The sequence below is a fragment of the Uranotaenia lowii genome, chromosome 2, assembly GCF_029784155.1.
Source record: "Uranotaenia lowii strain MFRU-FL chromosome 2, ASM2978415v1, whole genome shotgun sequence".
Taxonomy (NCBI): Eukaryota; Metazoa; Arthropoda; class Insecta; order Diptera; family Culicidae; genus Uranotaenia; species Uranotaenia lowii.
Window position 1 is genome coordinate 181,548,408 of NC_073692.1, and position 18,386 is coordinate 181,566,793.

The 18,386-nt window shown below is 35.9% G+C and overlaps 2 protein-coding genes across 9 annotated transcripts in view; one reads left to right on the forward strand and one right to left on the reverse strand.

Annotated features, from left to right (window-relative positions):
• LOC129749873 (dynein intermediate chain 2, ciliary) overlaps positions 1-7,462 on the forward strand; it is a 97,056-nt gene extending 89,594 nt beyond the window's left edge. For all 4 annotated transcript variants that reach the window (XM_055744973.1, XM_055744974.1, XM_055744975.1 and 1 more), the window contains one exon: positions 7,092-7,462. In XM_055744973.1, the coding sequence (XP_055600948.1) occupies positions 7,092-7,278 (187 nt within the window). In that variant the 3' untranslated portion in view covers positions 7,279-7,462. The remainder of the gene's footprint in view (positions 1-7,091) is intronic.
• LOC129749874 (ribitol 5-phosphate transferase FKRP) overlaps positions 7,399-18,386 on the reverse strand; it is a 98,335-nt gene continuing 87,347 nt past the window's right edge. For 4 of the 5 annotated variants that reach the window (XM_055744980.1, XM_055744977.1, XM_055744978.1 and 1 more), the window contains exons 4-5: positions 16,067-16,345; positions 7,400-8,549 (exon numbers count right to left, since the gene is read on the reverse strand). In XM_055744980.1, coding sequence (XP_055600955.1) covers positions 8,022-8,549; positions 16,067-16,345 — 807 coding nt within the window. In that variant the 3' untranslated portion in view covers positions 7,400-8,021. Of the gene's footprint in view, positions 8,550-16,066; positions 16,346-18,386 lie in introns of all 5 variants that reach the window. The other variant, XM_055744982.1, reaches the window with a different exon arrangement.

Genomic DNA, 18,386 nt, shown 5'->3' on the forward strand with positions numbered 1-18,386 from the left:
ATGCACGTCGTCGCTAAGCTGTTACTCAACGATATTATCCAAATTGACAAATCCACTTTTTGCAACTTGCTGCAAAAATAACTACTTTGAGCAAAATCAGTAATTGAACAAACATTCATCAAAAACAAAAGCTGATTTTAATATCATTCTTTCAATCACAAAGTTGTAGCCAACGGTTTTTGATGAAACTTTACCCAATGCATATGACGAATCGTAAGTGAGTTATGATTTTTTGAAATTTGAAACGTTAGGATGTGTAGAAAAAAACATTTTACTGGTTCAATCTTTTGTGTATGAATTCATACAAAAAAAAAACGTCTTCAAAATATCTGCGTGAAGTTGATATTCTCATATTTTTTTCTCAGAGTGCAAACTTGTATCTGGAGGCGTTCGTAAATTACAAGAGATTTTTTAGCAAACACTTGTACTTTTGAACTGTTGCATCTTGGATTGGTGTCAACCAAAAAAAAATTTCTTATGACAGCATCATTTAGTTGAAACATCAAATATTTGATTGTGAAATTATAGGAGATGGGATTCCCATTTATCGTGCAAAAGTCAAATTTTCATCGTTTCGTTATTGTCTGAGTGCATTGCGATGGTTTTATAAGCGATTTATCAAATTTTCTTTCTCGCTTCTAGTCAAAATTGTAAAAATAAAAAATTCCAAAAATGACAAAAAATTGTAATTTTAAACTTTTTTTTCATAAATTTGACTAAATGTTCTTAATCGTTTTAGCATCGCAATTACTCAAATAATAACAAAACGATGAAATAAACGACTTTTGAACGAGAATAAGGATGATTTTTGAGTCAATTCGTTTTGAAAATTATCAAATTTTGGACTTTTTTTTCTCAGTTTTTTTCGACACACAGTAATATTTCAACATTCAAAAACCCTTACTCGCTTACAAATCGTCATATGTTGTTAACTTCGGTTAACAGGCATCAAAAACCGTTGGCTTCAACTTTGTGAAAGACAATTTAGCTCTATTTGTTCACTGAAAAAAGTTTTATGTGTAAATCATGTAAAAGTGACAGGCTCTTATATTAGATTTGAGATCATTAAAACGCATGGTTTGATAAGCATTTTTGCTTGAAACACCATTTCTGCAAAAAAATTTTGTATGTAGGATAGAATATAATAAGATTGTCAATTCCGGGAATTCCCCGGAATGTAAAAATTTTAATTCCCGGGAATCAAAATTAATTCGGGCAATTCCCGGCCTTCGATTAAATGTTTATGTTCGTATATCTTGAAAATCTTTTCGAACCATTTTTCAATTATTTTGTATCAAATTTTACAAGCTTACCAATGATTTTTTTTTTTTGATAGTGTTGTCATAAATTTTTTTTTAACAAAATGCCAATCTTCGTGACAGTGAACAATTTTCAGCCATTTGGTGCAAATTTTAGATTTTCGGATGATTATGATAATAATTAGATATTTTTAGTTATTCATTTGTCTGAGACAGCTTTTGCAATTCAGTTGAACATATTTTTTTAAATATTGAACGAATACTAGATTCAACTCTTCAAAAAATATATGGAAAATTTGTTAAGAAACTCAGAGCTGAGATTTCTCGACAATTTTATTCTTCCACTTATTCTCCTAGGTTTATAGGATCATCGTGTCTGAGATGAACTTTAATTTAATTTTTATAAGAACGGCAATTATGCAGTGTCTAAAATAGAATTTTAGTTTTGATGAATCTTTTCAACATTATAGTTACCGTAAAACGGGGTAACTTTGACCAACAATAATTTTTTCCCCGTTATCATTAATAACTCAGTCTATAGTTTGAATTTTTGAAAACTGATTTCTACGATTGAAAGCCTATTAATGGAGTATCAAATAAGCAAAATTTGGTTTGAATTTGATTTTATTTTTCTGTTAGTATAAATGTAACGTCAAAATCTTAAAATATTTTTTTTCCAAGGATCGCAATCAAACAGCTCTCCTGATGACCAAAACGCTTGTAGAAGCAAACAGGTTATTGAATATCGAAGAACAACTTTTTTTCTGTATAGTTATCGTGCTATTTTTATTGTCATTGAATGATAAACTTTTTATATTTAAAAAATTAGGACATAAGTTGTTCAATAACGATCCGCCAACAGCAACGTTGATAAAGTCGCGAAAGCAATAATAATGGAAAAACGACTATAATCGAAACAAAAAAAATACAAGTACAGTACTGGTTTAAAAAAAAAACATGCCACATTCCCCTTAACAGAAAAAGGAATTGGAAAATAATTAAAAAAAAAAAATTATCAACCTTACCCCAGATTACGGTACATAAAATGATAACTCATAATTTTGGAATTTCATAATTACTACGCTAAAGAAAAATGACTGTGAATTTAAAATCTTCACAATTTCTCCAGAGAATCATACAATATCTTTTTTCGGAATTTTTTTTATTCTCATAAGTTTTATTGAATTGATCAGAATTTTGATTACTTTTTTCTGCATAAATGAATCCTACACCCAAAATTCAGCCTCTGTGCCAATGGCGTGTAGTCAATTACATAGCATCATTGGTACAAGAAGATAACGCGATCGGTGCTGATTTGATTTGCTCCCACCGGCATTAATCTCCCAAGTTAACCGAATTGCGGATGTCTGAAAGAAACAAAATATAAACGCTTTCACGTCCCTCCCTATCGCATCACAAGACGAAGAAGGATGGAAATAAATACCGGCCAACACCAGGCAGCCAGCGAACCGAGCACTGTGCGTGTGAATGTAGCAAAAGCAACAACAAAAACATCCTTCTAATTCAATCCCTTCAGTCCACCGGCAAACAACCACGGCCGAGCTGTGCGTGTGTATGCAGTAAAAGCAACAACAAAAAAAAACATCCCTTCAATTCAATTCGCCGGCAAACAACCACGGCTAAGCTGTGCGTGTGTATGTAGCAAAAGCAACAAGAATATATTCCTTCAATTCACCGGCAAACAACACCGGCCAAGCTGCCCGGCTTTAGCAGCTGTGTATATGTAGCGTGTGTATGTAATAGCAGGCAGTAAGCAAAGCACAGTTCTCATTCAATGGGTTTCCCGTTTCCTCCACTCCCGTTCTCTTTCCCGTTTCCATCGCAAGACAAATGAATACCTTGAAAGGAGGCCAAACGCCGGGAAGCCACTGTCGTGCGTTTCTTTTGTGATTGATCGGTGGCAGAATGCCTATGACAAATATCCCTCTTCCTGCATGAAGCTCAAATAGTACACTGGTTAAGTTGTCGGTCTGGCAAGACCATATGGTTGGTGATTTGAGTTCGATTCTCCCTACGGGCGCTGTGGTTTATATTTTTATTTTCTTGTTTCTGGGATGAATTATCCAATAGGAACGAAATCCCATAAAATGTTTTTCTTGTTTTGCTTGAATGTAGTGGTCATGCATCATTTTAGTTGGGAGCCGAGTCCTTATGCCAGTTACGGTTTTTCAAACATATCATCTTCGGCACAGTGCACATTTCAGCGCATTATCGGCACAGAGATGTGCTAAATAGGCATTGGATTTTTGCAACCTCTTCTATGGGTGTATTTAAATTATATTATTTTTTTTATTTCTATCATTGCAAAATTTTACAGTCAAAATATAAATAATAAAAAAATGAGTTTAAAGAACAACATTCATAATACATTTAGATTTATACCAGGACTTGCCAGCGGCTTTGGCTTAGAGGTTAGAGCGTATGTCTTCTAAGCCATATATTTTGGTCGAATAACATACCTTTCCATGTAGGTTTATATATTTTAAGGAATCCCGGGAATTCCCGGGAAATGAACTGTCTGATTTCTCGATTCCCGGGAACGTTAAACGGCTGGGAAATGGACACTCTAGATATGGCCAGGAGATACTTTTGACTAGTGATTAGCTCCTGTTCTTTTCGAATGAAACTTTTCAATTTACAGATGATATAACAAGTTAATTTATCGTATAAAAAACTACAAGATTTTCCAGGGTAGCCACTCATTCGGGAATGTCGGGGAAGGCGGGAAAAAGTCGGGATTTAAAATAATTGGAAAAAAACGCAGGAAAAATTCGGAAATGTCTTCTAGAAATCACGATTTTTTTCAGCTGTTCAGTGCGTATGTACATATCAAGGCCGTGCGAACGGGGGGTTGGAGTTTTAATTTTTGACAAAACTTCAAAACGTCAAAAAAATAAAAGAAAAATTTTAAATCAATTATCCACTTTCCAGCAAGTAATTTTGGATTCGGCGAAAACAATCATAGAAATCTTCTACTTGTTCGCTTCATTCCATCTATACTATTTATTATATAACTAGCTGATCCCATACAAACTCCGTTTCGCTTTCAACTTGGAATGTGTCATGAACAGTTTGTATCAAAGTCAATTGCCAAGCATTTTCCAGATGCACTTCCGAATTCATTGTTAAGTAATAATTGCAAATATATCGGACGATCACTTAGTATGTCGTCTGCAATTAAATTTTAAATCAGGAATCAATTGACCGTGCCAAATAAAAATAACCCGAGTATGAATTTTGACTCGATCGTTGCATAACAACGCAACTATTGCCAAAAAGTTAAACCTCTTTCGGTGGCCTCTTATTCAATCTTTGATATCTGAAATCGATTGCCCTTCTCTCAAAACTCCTGTGTGCAAATTTTCAAAGCAATCCATTGCATAATAACGTCAATATGGCTAAAAACAGTGAAAATTAATTAATATGAACGACCCCTTTCGTCGACCCTTGGCAAAACATTTGACATCTGAAATCGATTGCCCGTTCTTGAGAACTACCGTGTGCAAATTTTCATCCCAATCCTATGTATAATAACGACGGTATTGCAAAAATATTGAAAGGTTAATATGGACGACCCCCTTTTCCGGTCCCTTACACTGAATTTTATACCTGAAATCGATTGCTCTTCCCTCAAAACTCACGTGTACCAATTTTTATCTGAATCCGATGTACAATAACGACAATATCACATTAAGAGTAAATAGTTAATATGGACGACCCCTTTGGCCGACTTCTGACTTTAATTTGGATAAGTGGAATCAATTGTTTGTCCCTAATAATTCCTTTGTGCAAATTTTCATCCCAATCCAATAAATAAAAACGTCAATATCACTAAGATATTGAAAAGTTATTATGGACGACCCCTTTTGCCGGTCCCTTACAATAAATTTGATACCTCTAATCGATTGTACGTCACTCAAAACTATCGTGTACCAATTTTCATCTGAATACGATGTATAATAACGTCAATATCGCAAAAACAACGAACAGTTACTATGGACGACCCCTTTGGATGACCCCTTACACAAAATTTGACACCTGAAATCGATTGCTCGTCTTTTAAAAACCTAATGTGCAAATTTTCGTCACAATCCGACGAAAAGTAACGTCAATATCGCGAAAACAATATTTGTCATATATGGACGACCCCCTTCAGAAGGGGTCATCCGAAAATCTGAAAACATTTTTCATCATTCCTGGTCCTAATGAGCATCCATGCCAAATTTCAGCTCTCTAGCTCTTGAGACGGCTGAGTCTATAGAGGACAAACAAACAAACAAACAAACAAATAAACCCACAGAAATTGCTTTTTATATATAGGTATAGATATACTACTTTTATCTTAAAACCTGCCAAAATCCGGACATTTGATATGAAAATTGTCAACCAAAATCTGGAATGTATCCGGGTGAATTTCGTCAAAATCTAGGAATTACTCATCAAAAATCAAAAAAAAATAAATCAGCAGGTTTTAAATCGTATTTAAGGATTTTGAAAAACCTTTCATTAGTATATTTATGTAACTTGCCCAAAATGTTCAAATAAATTTACAGAATTTTAAAGTCTTTTTTTTATAATTTTAATAAGTTTTTCATTGTTTTTCAATTCTGAAGTTATGTGTTTCTGGAAAAAAAAAACTACTGATTCTGGTCTCAAAATTAGTTAATTTTGACTCTCGAAGGAACGCTGTGTACATTCTACTGAAGTTTCTCAAAAAAAAAATGCTGATGCTGTATACGGTCAAATTCCGAGCCAAAATATATTTTCAGATGAAATTTTAAGGATTTTTTTTTATTTCCACTGTCTTCAAAAATTTCCATTAACTATCCAAAACGGTAAAATGGTTTAGTTTAGGCAATTTGGTCATTTTTTTTTAAATTTGGCTTTTTGAATTTAGTTTTCGATTTTCCAATCGGTTTTCTTACCAGCGTGATATGAAAATAAACAAAATTAGGGCCGGTCACAGTGAAGTTTTTTATGATATGTGTAAACGTCATTTAACGTAAAAATCTTTGAATACAACTTTTGTGACTGATTGTTTTATTTTTTAACATCGGGAAATTCGTAAGAAAATGCGGGCAAAAGTTGGGAGAAGTTTTAGCTGAGAGGCTACCCTGATTTTTGTACAGCGTTACTTATCTGGTTTTTAACATTTCTGTTCAGCTATACGCATTATGAAAACTTTTTGATCAATTCAAATTTTGAAAATAATTCTTGTTTCTCACATTGAAAATATGTTTTGTTGAAATAAACTTTTCAACTAGACTAATCAAATGTTAATGAAAGCTTCATAATAATTTCTGGCATCATTGAAGAACATTTCGATAACAAAGCTTGTTATCTATTCAACAACCTTGTCGAGGACTGGTCTACTTCTGAGGTGAAATTTCTCTGAAAATTCCTTGAAATTCCTATATTTACCAGAACGTGAAACAAAAAAACTTCTATATATATTTTATTTTTATTTAAAAATTAAAATTGATTGCCATGTTCAAGAAAGATTTGAAATCTTTATTTTGAAAGTCTCAGATACACTCATCAGTGGCGCCAGAAATTAACGAACTTTTAAACTATGTTTCAAATTCAACCATTGGATACCAACAACTAGAATTCCAACAGGTTGCTCAACCTTTCAAAATTTTGTTTATTTTGACAATATTTATATTTTTTTTTTCGAAATACCATTCCTTTTCCAATATTGTAGTTCTAGCTGTTTCAAAAAAAGTTTGTTTTTAAATATGTATCAAAGAAAAATTAAAATATCTCATTTTCTTCGAATACTAACACGTTTTCTCTGTCTTCTCTCCTTAGGGGCACCACCATTACGTTGAAGCTGTCGCCGAATCTGCGCATCAAAACCAAGGCTCCCAAGAAGGCCACTGGCGTTGATGTCCACCAGCTCGAGGCCCAGAAACTGGACCGGCTCCTGTCATTGGTGCGAGAACTTCCGGAAGGTGAACTGGTCAAGGAAACCGTTTCAACTGTGGCCTCCAATTAAGGCGGGCGGAACATGCATATGCAGATATTTAGCTCTAGTAGAAGACAAACTAAACCAAATTACCATTGCAAATGGAGTGTGATCGTAGAAATGATTAGCAACAAACAACACCGACACGCGTTTTTTCAGTGTAGAATACCCTTAGTAGGAAGCAATAAATTATTTATTTTGTAGACATTGTACCAGGGGAAAATTTGTGTTTCATTTAAACGTACCTACTTTAGAGTGTTTTGTTAGGGGTAGGTTAAGGGGTGCTTAGGGGGAAGTTTTTGAAACTAATGTTCTGTGTTCTGTTTTCCTTAATTTATACTGTTTATGTTCTATTCTGAGGTTTTTCTCTGAAAAAAACGATGCAACCAATGAAGAAACAAATAAACTGACCGGATTCAATAGCTTCAAAACAATCAAAGATATCAAATGCTGGCTGACAAACTTTCTGGAAATGTTGAACAGTAAAATCAAGTAACGCAAAAAACAACGATTTTCATAAGCCCTCCGAGCAAAATAAAAGTTCAGAAGTTAATACAAAATGGTACAAGCTTGTCCAGCTACCCACATAAAAGCATCACAGTGTTCTACAAATATTCCTACTAAAAGACTAGCGCTAACTAACCTTTATGTACACTTTTGACCCATTCCCCGGAAGTGCTTCCAATATAAAGTTTATCCGGTCCTTCCACAACATTCCTCGCTCTAAATCCTATCACAGAACATAACAATTTTTTATCTCCCACCCACACTTCCTATTTGATACTTTTAGTTTCCAAATATTCCATCACGTTGTTCGGACACATGACCGGTTTGCCGAGGAACAAAACCGTCGACATGGGATGCAAAAACTCGACCGAAAACTTTTTGGCCTTCCACCCGTAGAACCCATTCGGCCTTACAGATTCCCCACTCAGATCGAATGGCAGCAGGTTGACCGCAATTTGATTGACCTTCGAGTACTGCACCCGGAAGTAGTGGCCATCGGTGGCCTTCAGCCAATGAAATCCATCGCCATCGGTGAATGGACGTGTGAGAGCCTTCTTCATGGCCACCGACCGCTGGATGTCATCGCTGTTGAAGCTCAGATCGATCTCGTAGGCGTCCGGCGAAAGTGACTTCAACTCGATGGCATTCTTCAGCGCGTAATTGTCCAACCAGTACCGGATACCAACGTTCTCGAATTCGTCCACCACGTGTCGGAAGATGGCCTTCAGCTTGTCCAAGCAGCAGGGTGGAGTGTGTCGGCCCAAATAGACGTAAAACGGCTGGGAGTTGTAGACCTGGTCAGGGGAAGAAGAAAAAACGAATAGTTTCATTATTCGGGTCAAGGATCAAAAAAAGACTGAAAGCTTCATAGCTTTATTTTTATGACAATTTTTCACGAAAACGTTACATCCATTTCCTCCCCTTACATCCTCCAGTATTGTTGGACAGATTCCGCTGTCACAAGTTGAAAGAGCAATCAAATTCATCACAAGCCTGTGTGCAGCATTCTTGGCTATTCATTCGAGCGGGTATGCAAAAATGTGCATTCATCTATCTCACAGCACAGTCTTTTGGCTTTTGTGCTGCTCCGTCAAGAGTGGAATTTAATTATCTTTGATTGATTTGTAGATAACTTTCCGAGGGATATGGCATCATCATCATCAACTTGAAATGATGGCAATTTATTGCTACACATAACATCACGATTGCCAAAATTTGATGGACAAGGTTTATATTATAGTTTGAGACCCCTCCCTGTATCATGAAAGGGGGGGGGCTCCAAAACTAATGACAATTTTTTGCATTACTCGAGAACCCATCAAGCAAATGGTATCAAATTTAGCATGGGGTGGTATTTGAGAACATGGAATATTTCTATGAATATTAGGTACCCCTCGCTCCTTTCAGTAGGGTGATAGGAAGGGGGGAGGGGGGCTATCTTACAATTTTTCATATAACTCGAAAACTAATCAAGATATTGGAACCAAATTTGACACGGGAAGGTATTTGGATACGAAAAATATTTCAGTGATTGTTTGAGACCCCTCCCTCTTTCCAGTAGGGAGGTATAAAAGGGGGCATCTTTTATATTTTTTTTGCATAACTCAAAGGCTAATTAAGCAAATGGAACCAAATTTGGCATGCGCGGGTATTTGAGAACGTTACATGTTCTAATGATTTTTATTAACGTTCTAACGAATTTCTAATTTCATATCATTTTCATTAAAGGCTATATAAACTTGTAATAAATCTGTAAAATCTGTTCTAAAATATGAACACTGTTTTACAGAGTATAGGACAAAAATTCATTGAAAATAATATGAAACTTCTAGAATTTCCGCAACCTCACATCGAAATTATAATAACAAAATGAAGATGATAAATATTATGATTATTATGAGGATGATGATAGATTTATGACAATGGAATAATTAAAAGGCACAATACCTTTTTTTTAATGGAAATGTAGTTGAATCTATTGAGTTATAAATTCTGAGCATGTTATGCCATTACTACTGCAATTAGACGAAAGGCTTTCATGAATTCGATATACTTTGAAAAATACCGGTTTTACCGGTTTAATCGGTTTTATAAATTACAAGTACCGAAAAACCGGATTTGAAAAAAACCGGTAAATACGACCGCCCTAGTTCCGGGGTGCCAAGTGCATTGATATTTGGAATATCATATATTTTTTAATTGCATTGTTATATTGTAAAACCTTTTCATAAGTACTGAGAATTTGCAACTTTCCTGTAGATTTTATTCGAATGAGCAATTAAATGCATCGAAAAAACAACTTTCTATATCGCACGATCGACCGTAACGAGCTATGGAAAATCATGGACGAGAACGGCTTTTCCGGGAAGCTGATCAGACTGATCAAGGCGACGATGGATGGAACGCAGTGCTGTGTGCGGATCTCGGGTGAATTGTCGAGTTCATTCGAATCGCGCAGGGGGCTTCGACAAGGTGATAGTCTATCCTGCATGATGTTCAACGTGGCGCTAGAAGGTGTTATTCGACGAGCGGTGGGCGAAATGCGAGGCACGATTTTCAACAGATCCAGTCAACTTATGTATCTGCTTTGCCGATGACATTGATATAGTCGGCAGATCATCTGCGGCGGTGGAGGAGATCTACCGCAAACTGAAACGCGAAGCAGGAAGGATTGGGTTGATGATTAATACGTCCAAGACGAAGTACATGCTGGCCTGCGGATCCGAGACCGACCGAACCCGCTTGTCCAGTTATAACAAGGTCACGATCGACGGCGACGAGCTGGAGATAGTCGAAGACTTTGTCTATCTTGGCTCACTGGTGACCGCAGACAATGACGCCAGCCGTGAGATCCGGAGGCGAATTATCAGTGGAAGTCGTGCCTACTATGGACTCCACAAGCAACTGCGGTCGAGAAGACTTAGCCCTCGCACGAAGTGTAACCTGTATATGAAGCTCATTAGACCGGTTGTTCTCTACGGGCACGAGACATGGATATTGCTCGAGGAGGACCTGCGTACACTCGGAGTATTCGAGCGACGAGTGTTAAGAACCTCTTTGGCGGCGTACAGGAGAACGGAGTGTGGAGGCGAAGGATGAACCACGAGCTCGCGTGGCTCTACGGCGAAGCCAGTATCCAGAAGGTGGTGAAAGCTGGCCGGATACGCTGGGCGGGACATGTTGCGAGAATGCCGGATGACTGTCCTGCAAAACAGGTGTTCGCTACGAATCCGGTAGGAACAAGACGAGCGGGGGCGCAACGAGCGAGGTGGTTAGACCAAGTAGAGCGTGATCTGGCGAACGTGGGGTGCCCGAGGAATTGGAGAACGGTTGCCATGGACCGAGTGAATTTTAGGAATTATGTTCGTCAAGTTATGTCGTGAGACGGAATACTATGAAAATAAAATAATATCGCACACTTAAACGATGTAGCGAATTATTTGGATATGTTTAAAATGATCAGAGCATGTAGGCGATTATTTTCAAAGTCAACAGAGACGGGGCTTTCATTAATTTATTTGTTTGTAAAAGTGAATGATTTTGCATTCGTTTAGAAGCTAGAAAGAACTCCTTTTTAATCTACCAAGCAGTACATGAAAATGAATGTAATCGCGCCAGCACTAAATTTTACTTCGGAAGTCCGGACTTTCGATTTCCGAAAGACTTTCGACAACGAAAATTGAAGTAGGGGAACATGCCCTATTATGCGCCACCTAAGCGAATCGCTGATTTTCTATATATTCCACGTACAAATTGTGTTAAAAATGGGTGTAATCGTTGAAAAAAAGTGTTTTTTACAAATGCCTATGATTTTTTATTGCTCAAATTGCTATAGTTTCTTCAAAAACTTGATTTTTAAAAACCATATTCGAAGCCACAGAACAAAACTGTGTTGTAAATACGCGCCGCTGTGTATTCAATACGCGCCTAGCAGCCGAACACTCCCGAGAGCAGCCGAAGACCGAAAACACACCAATACTTACAGACACTTTGACTGAAAAGAAAATCAAAATGGACTAATCAAAATTTAAAAAAAAAAAAAAGGAAAAACAGAGTTTTTGGGCTGAGTTTACACTCAAAATTTGGTTTTAGACTTTTTGTTCATTTTCAATGAAAATTGGCCATTTTGAAAAATTAATGCTGTTTTCAGCCTACTACGATTGGCGCGTTATAACGAGCGCATGGGCCGTGATAGAACATACCCATAAAAAGCATACCTTAGTGAGTTCAGTTTGATTTTTTAGCATAAAATCATAGTTAAGATTCTCCTCTATCGATGTGTCAGAAAATATTGTCTTATTCGTTTTTCTCAGCTTGGTGACACCTTACTAAAAGTGTTTTAAAATTTAGATCGAAATGAAGAAAAACCTAAATTTTGAAATTATCACGACACAGGGGCATTTTAAGGAAAAATTCATACTTGCCATGACCAATCTCAGCATTTAAAACAAATTGGTAATATTTTGCAAGCTTAAAATGTTTCAGATTCTTCAAAACAAGAGTGGGGCGTATTAGCCACATGGGGCGTTATATGAACTTTTCCCCTACTTGAATTCATCTTGAAAATTCATTAGCAAAAATGGCTTATCTTCATCTATTTAGGGACGCCTCGTAATGAATCCAAACGTTGAGTTGTTGATAGTTAAAAAATTTAATCAATGCAGGAATATTATAATTAGTTTAAAACAACCAAATACTGATATTAGTAACGCACCCAGCATCACTGGTGAGGCCGCCAGCAAATCAAAATTTGTGGTTATAGCTGAGGCCAATTTTTCGCCAATACTATAGTCCGTATATTAATCGCAGCGCACTAAATTGGACTGCGCACTCATGACTGCGATATTTGTGCGAACTCGTTCATTCGTACGACCTGTCAAATCAGTGTAAAATCTGTCGGAGTTCTACACGCTAACCGCTTTTCAGTCAACCTTTGTACGGATAACTGCGACTGCAAAACATTGCACGAAATCCAATTTTCAATGAAAGAGATAATATACTCTTATAGAGAAATCGTGTCGGGTTGCATACTGCCGCTCATAGCAAGTCCGTCCCATTAGCGTTTTTTGTTGAAATGAGAAAAAAAGGCAATACAAATCGTATATCGGCCTATCGAGACTTTGGCACTTATATGCTTGCGATCATTTGTGCAATGGGACAAAATTACTTGGAGTTTTTTTTTAATGTTCATCAGAACAAAGTACTGAAAACAAAGTTTTCTCTTGAAACTACATATAACTTGATTCCAGCGGTTTTAATAAAAATATTCAAAAAAAAGATTCCAGCGATAAACTGAAAAATGATAAAAACGTAGCTCGTAGACTAGCTTAACGTTCGTCAATCATTTTCAGGTTGCTGGAGAAAATTTTACTTATGAAATATAGGGTAACGGACCTATTTTGGACCGCTTTTGGAAGTGGATATGCTATTTTCTGGATTTAAAAAGCATATGTTACAATTTTCGACTGCTTTATCCATTCATTACGAAGATCAAGGCTTTTTCTATCAAAAAATATCGTCGTTTGTTGCAATGTAACAAGATTTAAGCCTGAAAACACGTTTCTTCAATCATTACTCTTGTCAGTACTTTTGACCACCAGGTTTCTATTTTGGGCCACCCTTTGGACCTATTTTGGACCACCCTTAAACTAAATAATTTTTTTTTTCTTAATTTTGCTATATTTCGACAGCGATTGATGCGAAATTATTCTAATTATTCAGATAATTTTGTCTTTTTATTTTTTATTTTTATAGACTAGTCGAATTCTAAGTCAGGAAAATAGAAATTTTGCTGCAGCATTTTTTTAGCATTTTTTTTCGACAGAAAAATGAGCACTTTTTGAAAAGATCTGTAATCGTTTATGATAAAAGTTCGTGCCGGAACCAAACAAAATCAACAAAGCTGTTGTTTCATAGATGAGGCATGCTCAGTTTGGTGAAACTTGTAAACTTATCCAATGCAAAACTCTCTCAACGAATTAAAAAAAAAGTTTCAAGAATGGTCAATCTAATGAAACAAAATTTGATGCCTGCTCACTGGTCGGTGATTTAATCAGATCAAATTGACATTTTAGCGCTTTTTTGTTTTTTTTTCTTCTGTTTTCTACCCCTGGATCAAGTTTTGTTTGTTCGATAAGAACAGAGTAAAAACAGTAAAATTCCTATTATTTAGTGTGTTCCAAATGTTATGGAAATTCTGACAGCACACTGAATTCTCGACGAAATTTGTTCTGCAGTGTTCAGTACTGGTCAGTTGGCTTATCTTTAGGGTCAATTTTTAGAACGCAAATCTCCTTGAGGTTACCCAATGATAAGTTGAGAAAGACTGACATCATGAACTTCGCGACATCAATTTATGCATTTTGACTTCCAAAATGTAAGTGGATTTGGTTTGGCTTCAGTTCAGTAGATAGATTCAAAAAGATAAAAATGTGTGAGATTTATGCTATCCTTTGAGCCATATAAAAGCAAGATTTTTTTCACAAAAATTCAGTTTTAAGTTTGATACTAACTTTGTTCTAGGATAAAATTTATCGTTGGAGTAATTTTCCAACAGTTTTTTTTTTAATTGCATAACCACAGGGGCTGAAAAAGTAGATTTTTTGTACTTACCGCTTGTAAAATTTACACATTTCAACCACCTTTTCCCAAGTTTTGAAACATTTATAGCTATAATTGAATATATTATTTGATAAAATTGTTCTAATATTAACTGAGATATGATTAAATTTAAACTCGTTGTATATTTGCCGATTTGTTGTCGTTTTATTCCAAACCCCTCCTTTAGACGGGTTTTATATTTCGTTTCTTCTACCTACCCAAGTTTTTTTCCTCGAAAATCATTCCTGAATGCACTCATTTTACTGCCAATCCTAAATGGTTGAAACTTTAAGACCAAACTTTCAATGATTTTTCATGAAGCATAAAAAGCAATGACTTATCTAATATTAAAATTGGTACAAGTCCAAGTTTTCATGTTTTGAGGCTTCTTTGAGCTGTAGCTTTTAACAAGTGCTTATCAAACAGTTTCCATTGATGTAGAATGTTAGATTAACGTGATTCAAAGCATAGTGCACAGAAAGTAAGGTAAAACTATAATTGGCTTGGTTTTATGCCGATTAAAGTGAACTTCGTCTAATGGCGAGTTTGGGCTTTGGCGAGTTGATTAAATAAAATCATACTTGAATTCCAAATTTTATTCATAATGAGTGATTGAAATAGTGTGCATAGTTCTTTCATATCGTCGTACAACGTCTTATTACGTTCAAGAACATTTAACAGCAAGTTATACCCAGGTTATGATGAGTGGTCCAAAATAAGTCCCTAAGGAATAAAGTAGGACCTATTTTCGACATGGGTAAAATTGCTATTAAAACCAGTTACTTTGCTTTTTCGAGCTTGCAAAATAGTTTTCACGTGTTTTATCATAGCTGTGAATATGTTTGTATTTGCAAAATTCATCACAACTATGAAGCAAACCTCTTGAAAGTTGACTCCAATAATGGCACGTCCTCCTGAAATGGCCCTGATTCGGTCCAACTGTGAAAAATCAAAACTTTATTTTCAATTTTCTCTCCGTCAACAGCTTCCTTAAATCAAATTTTAGATGTGATTAGAATCATAAGAAGTAGCTTTAACGATATTTGTACAAAGTTTTTATGAATAACATGATTTATGAGAGAAATATTGGCAAAAAGCTACATGGTGGTCCAAAATAAGTCCGTAACCCTACTCACAGAAAAAAAAAAGTGTGGCACTTTTAAATCCGGGAAAGTTCATTCAAGGCACCATTTTTAACGATAAACACGCCTAAATTTCAATGCTAAATGTTTTTGATGGAATGGGTTACAATTTCAACGCTTTCTTTTAATCTTTATTGATGCATAGCTGAAGTGGCACTAAACGACGTTTCAAAATTGTGTTTATCTGTCAAAAAATGAAGAAGTTAACCGACATTATATTCCGATATCCAATTAGCACTCCCTGTTCTGCAGCACATAATAAAAAAAAATCAAATTGTTTCAACTTTACAATACCTACGATCATTACAAAGCTTTGCAAATCAAATTAAAACTGCCTTTTTTCTTTTTTATAAAAAACAAAAGTCAGTTTTAAAAACTGACCTATTTTCAAATATCTTTCAAGGTTCTAGACTTCTGATTTCATTGCACATGTCAACGTTGAATCGATTTTTTTCTTATAACTTTTCCACGGAATACCACGTCTACAAATCAAGTTCTCACTATAAATCAAATACGAAATCCTTTTCCTCCCTCTCACCAACAAACGTCCAACGCAATTTATGACTCACCTGACCGATGCAGCTCTTGGTTTGCTTCTCGCACCCGTAGAAAGTAATTTCCGTCAGCAGCGAAATGGTCTGGTTGTTGTGCTCGAAGCTCTTGATCAATTTCCGCTTGCCGAGCTTCGACTTGTCGTAGAGATAGTTTTTGCGAACGACTTTTTTGATCTGCAGCTTTCGGTACAGGGTCTTGAATTGCTCCTTGCGCGCGTTCCTCCGCTTGGTTTTGGTGTGGTACGAGGTGAACAGCTTTTTGCCATCCTGGAACGATGCGTTCAGCAGGACCTTCTGTTTGGGTGCAGCGGATAAAATAGAAAGAGAAAACGAAAACGAAACGGAATTGAGAATTGAGATTATTGAAAGAGTTGATTTGAAATGCGATTATTGGAGCGTATTTTTCTGGATGATGGATTCGGGTCGGTTTTCCTTCCGTCCCTCTCGTTTAAATTAAGTTGTCCGCAGTGGTCTGCTGTGCCATAATTTTACATGAATTATGACAACAAAACCCTTGAAAATCATTTCAATTTCTTAAATTGCGCCTCGGAGAATTTCCGCTCCTGTTTCTTCCTAATATTTACGTACTGATTTATTGTAACGGAGCCCCGGGAAGCTATAAAAATGAAATACGGCCAATAAAATGTAAATTTTCATCTGGCATATCCCAACAAACCCAACCCGAGTGTCCTGAGGGGATCTGATCCTGTGCCTGGCTGAGCCTAGAAGACGAGACGAAACGAGGAGATAGCACAGATATCCGCAGTCGAATTAATTGCTACTTATGTCAACAATTTCGGTACACATTGACTTAATTCATGGCGGCAGGAGCAACAGCAGCAGAAACAGCAATATGGCCCTTCAGGCGGCTGTCATGTGATTTTGAGGACTACGAAAGTAAACACAGCGCAGAACCTAGGGCACAGCCTCATATCTCCTAGATAGAAGTGGTTGGTATTGCTTGCGTTGTACAGTGTGTATCGCGTAACTGGTGTTTTTTGAATTACTGAATTCACCCGGTCTTGCTCGGGTTTGCTTAGAATTTCTCTTAATCGAACCATTATTTTTTTCTTTATAATGGTTAATTTTTTTTATTATCGAAATTTCCAACAAATCATGAAAAAAATATGTAAGTTCTGACTTGGATCATGAACTTAATTTCTCGTCTCGAATGTCAAACAGCGCACTGAACGCTTAAGAACGCTCGAATACTTTGGCCTTAGATTTTCAATTTTCAGATGTTTTTTTAACCCACTACCGGGAGAAGCGAATTTTAACAAGAATGATCTACTATAAATGTCAAGAATCGATTATCTACAGTATATTAAATTCACAAAATTAATATCTCATCGTTTTGAGGACGATCCTCCTTTTTGAGATGAAGTACTAAAAAATGTGTTTTTCAGTCCTATTTCGATTTTTTCTATTGTATCGTTCAATACTTCAATACATTACTAATCACCAAAATATATATAAGGATATAGAATAATCTATGTGCTTCTTTATTATAATTTTCTGATTATTAGAACCGAAAGCATTTATCACATTGTGAACCACAAACGAAATATTTCGTTTTCGCGCAAATCCAAAAACGAAATGATATTGCTGATCCACTCTTTTTTTCTATTTCTGCGATAGCTGATTTGGGCTCCCGTAGGGTACCACTGTAAAAAAAATTACAGTATTCAAGAAAAAAATGAGCATTGTTCTACATAACGATTATTTATCGACTGAAATTAAATCGGATGAACAAGCAGAAAACATTGAAAGATGATATAATAAAAAGTTGTCAAACAAACATGTATACCAAATATTATTATCGGATTATCTATTGTTTTTAAAACAAAAAATTGTGTTTGCCTTGAACTTGGTCAATCAGCGGTCAAAATCACGGAAAAATGAATAATAAAAAACCTGTTTGCGATGGGGTCAATCAGCGGACAAATTCACAAAAAAATGAAAACCTGTAGTTGTTTAAATAAGTTTAGAGTTCGACGACACGGTAGCTATCATTCATTGAATGTTGGATTTCGTGCTATGTTTTGCAGTCGGAGTTATCCGTATAAAGTTTAACTGAAAAGCGGTTAGCGTGTAGAAAACCGTCAGATTTTATACTGATTTGACAGATCGCACAAATTTCGCAGTTATGAGTGCGCAGTCCAATTTTTTGCGATGCGAATGGTATTATTTCCTATAATAGATTATTCACCGCACACAACTCCTTTTTTTAACTTCTCATATACTTTTTTTTTGTTTCGATTATAGTCGTTTTACCATCTTTATGGCATTCACGACTTTATCAACGTTACAGTTGGCGGATCGTTATTGAAAAACT